Consider the following 3692-nt stretch of genomic DNA (forward strand, 5'->3'; position numbering starts at 1 on the left):
TTTTTACAGTGGGGTATTAGTACTTTTAGTTTCTTAATACTTCTTCCACCACTGAATTTCATTACCTAAAACTAGTATGACAGTAATATATCCTTTGTCTCTCCCAACTGCATTACTAGGTTAAAAATCCTTTACATCTTTAAATTCACATCTTAGTTCCTAGTTGCGTGATATGAGAGTTTTGGCATCCCTGTGATACTGAGTGGCACATCACATTCAGTGACTTGTGGTGGAGGTTTGCACAACAATAAAATAAACAGTAGACCGTTTCATACTTAACATGTTTATTTAACAAAATAAGAAACATAAAACTTTAGAACAAAAACATAAGAAGAGAAACAAGGTTACGGGAGTTTAAGCTCCACTGTCACACGGAGATAGAACGCTGCTGCTGTTTTCGTTCAATCCAGGCCCACGACGAATATCACTGAAGGTGTAAGTCAGAATGATTACATTCAAGTCTACATTTGCACATGCTATGGGTTATATGCTGCATATTTATTGTTCTCTACTAACCTCCCACTTGTTACTCCAGGGCTTTGCATCTCTCTTAGGGATTCAGTCACAACAGAGTCACTGAAACAAATTCATATTAGACATAAGGACATGTTGGAAACAGGATATTACAATAGCTAAACATATGAATAAAGGTACTTTGTGAATAATAATAATAAAATATATTTCGATTACCTTGTGTTATGTTGATTGTGATGTTCTCTGTTTTGTCTCTGTTTACAGAAATTACGGAAATGTGCAATCAGAAACAAGCCTACTATTAGCAGGAAAGAACCCCCTGTGGAATCAAGAGATACACATTTAAGATGATTGTTTCAATACACAATAAATGCAACACATCAAAAAAAGTTTGATCTCACCTGATTGTTAGCATTGATTAGACAAATATTTCAGGCCTGAGCGAAAGCAAGAAGACAGAGGATGGGAGAGTAAAAGCAAGTCGGCCTAGTAGCAAAAGGCATTATTTTTCTTGAATTCAACAAATAAGTTAAATCACGGCAGATATCGGTGATGTGAAAGGTGAAAGAAAGATTTACCACTGGCTGCTGTCAAGAGTTGCCTGTCTAAAAACAGAAGAAACATGGCAGGGCAGACAAAGTGACATATTTACTGGTGCTTCGAACTTACAAACTCCACCGAGAATGTATCCACTTTTTGTACGGTGGTTTGGTGTAGCATCTCTGGTGACTTGTGGTGATGTGGTAGCTAGAGGAAAGAGGAAAAATCTCCCGTCAATGGTCAATCAAAACAGGGAACAACATGATGTAAAGTGTGTATCTGCAGTAGGACAAACTTACCACTGATGAAAACACAAATGTTGCTGTGGTCTAGTTGAGAAAACAAGAGAAGAGTTACTACGTGTTATTAGACAGAATGACATCAATTATTGGACATCAGAAAATATATTTTATATGTGTACAATGTGACTAGGTTTTAGTTAAGAAATTCTGCTTGGTGTCAAATTCTAAATTACCATCAGTTTAGTTAATCATCTTACAGTACATCTTAAACAGTAACATTTCAATTAATAAATACAAATCAATACTCTGGCATCACAGGTGTTCTGTGTTGATTTTTGAAAAGAGAACACAATCAAAAGTCAGCAAAAAGTGACAGCAGAGGAATTCAACAGCTAAAATGCGAATGGGGAATTTCGACAGTCAGTGTGACAGAATTCCCCTTCAACACAAAATGATTAACAAACAGCGCCCTCTGAGTCCTGACGTGCAGAAATAACAGCAGCAGGACATGGCAAATTTAGTTTTAAATCACTCCCAGTGAAACAAGGCAGGACCCCAGGAAGAGTAGCTGACTGCTCCAGCATCAGCTAATGGGGATCCTTTTTAATAAACAAGAAACAAGAAACTGGTCCTGGACTCTGACGCATTTACCACACTGCTTGATGTGGCTTCTCTATCTTACCAGCAGTGTATGGATCATCCGGGGGGGAAAAAAATGGATAAATAGGTTTTGACATGATACAGTATTGTTATGTCAATCAGAGTACACAGGTAAAATATTCAGGTTTTCAAAATTAGCATAAGGGGTTAACCAGGTTTCTGAAACCAATATTTGAGGTTTAAAAAAAACCAGATAGGCTACTAATAGTAGTAGTAGTAGTAGTAGTAGTAGTTTTTGACTTTTTGCATGTAAATCTGTTTCAGATTGACGAGGGTGTGAATCATTGCAAGAAAAACACAGTGTATATTTAGGGCTTTAGAAAGTGAATGTAAATACCTGTACATTTGGCTGTCCTAATATAACTGCCTTTTCCTTCGAATTCGCATTCACCGTGTGTATCTATGGAAACGAATGCACGACCCCCATGCTGGCAGACAGTATTGAGTGGTGGAGTCCCTGTACAATTTGCAATGTGATTGTGTCTCCAGATTAGGTTGTCGTTGCAAAACACACAAGTGACATTAGTGGCACATCCTGGATCCTTGCAGAAAAACAGCCACACTGATTGGTTTCCACCTGTAACATCATACAGTAGCCTATATTTATGAATTATCTCACATCAAAATATTTTATCATGAGAGATTGATGGGATTTAACATACCTTGACTTGCTGTAACTGGAAAGCCCTGAATGAGTTCAGCAGCACACAGCAGCAGAAATATGAAGGTCAGCTTTGCTTCTATCAAAACAAAAATACTAACTTAATTGATGGCTCTCTAATGGTTGACACTGGGCACAGTTTAAAGATGGTAACTTGTCAGACACATACCATTCATGTTAGAGATCAGTGATGAGAGGCTTTCTCGATGACAAAATACGATCCGCTGCCTTCCACTGTTGATCACTGCTACCCCACACTTCCTATATATATAGTTTCTCATCAGAAATATACACTGTACTGTATTAAATGTAGAATTACATTTTGTTAAATTAGCCTGATCCTCCGACTGGTCCATGGTTGTTACAATAGCCTACTTTGAGTATGCACCTAAACAATGGCACAAGGAACAAAAATACGCAAGATACGATTTGTTTTAACGCTATTGTTGCTAAATTGTAAAGCTGCCACTCAATTCCGTGTTAAAATGCGCGCATCGACATCAACACTGGTATGCAAACTATGCTAGCGCCAAAATTGAGATTGAACAGTTACATTTTGTCTATACACTATCTAAAATTAGAATTACAATCTGTTATCCCACGTACCTGTAATAATAAGCGAGAGCTGAGGGAGGTTAACACCTCTTTAGAAAAGTGAGGAAACTGCCGAGTCACGAGTCTATATAGCCTACCCTGTCAGCTCGCCGTTGATGCGATATGTGAGAAACCTATTATCATACATAAGATTATCATATCATATAGACTGCCTATAGCCTATGAGATACCCCTTAAATAAACATACCTGAGCAGCTAAAGATCCACGTTCGAGCAGGTGTATTTAGTGACCATCAGTAAATTAGGCTACTATTGACACAATACTGATGTTTTTTTCCAATAACTTCATGTAGCACACTTGTTTGTATTGCTAATAGATGTGTAATTAATGTATTTTTACATAGCCTAAATATTTGTGCCCCAGTGACTGCAAATCAGCAGCCTATACCTCTCATGGATTTTAGGGCTTCTTCAATTTCTATTTGCAGTGTAGTGTAATAGGCTCATACTGTTTGGTAGTGGAATCACTGGTACACCTTACATGGACGCTTTTGAAAAAA

At 37.6% G+C, this 3692-nt stretch overlaps 1 protein-coding gene across 4 annotated transcripts; it reads right to left on the reverse strand.

Annotated features, from left to right (window-relative positions):
- Positions 1 to 341: 341 nt before the first annotated feature.
- LOC114556103 (uncharacterized) lies at positions 342 to 3490 on the reverse strand. Of its 4 annotated transcripts, none has more exons than XR_003692630.1 (10): positions 3184 to 3369; positions 2747 to 2838; positions 2579 to 2656; positions 2254 to 2493; positions 1314 to 1343; positions 1144 to 1221; positions 876 to 911; positions 691 to 793; positions 517 to 576; positions 342 to 427 (listed from the first exon to the last, which is right to left on the reverse strand). XR_003692630.1 is itself a non-coding variant. In XM_028578958.1 (10 exons), the coding sequence occupies exons 2-10, from the start codon at positions 2751 to 2753 to the stop codon at positions 355 to 357; spliced, it is 687 nt and encodes a 228-aa protein (XP_028434759.1). In that variant the 5' UTR covers positions 2754 to 2838; positions 3380 to 3490; the 3' UTR covers positions 342 to 354. The 4 variants fall into 4 exon arrangements, 3 of the variants coding, with proteins under 3 accessions (XP_028434759.1, XP_028434758.1, XP_028434760.1); XM_028578958.1 differs by lacking the exons at positions 876 to 911; positions 3184 to 3369 and adding exons at positions 1939 to 1956; positions 3380 to 3490; XM_028578957.1 differs by lacking the exon at positions 876 to 911 and adding an exon at positions 1939 to 1956.
- Between the last annotated feature and the right edge of the window lie 202 nt (positions 3491 to 3692).

Source organism: Perca flavescens, chromosome 5 (genome assembly GCF_004354835.1).
Source record: "Perca flavescens isolate YP-PL-M2 chromosome 5, PFLA_1.0, whole genome shotgun sequence".
In the NCBI taxonomy this organism is placed as follows: Eukaryota; Metazoa; Chordata; class Actinopteri; order Perciformes; family Percidae; genus Perca; species Perca flavescens.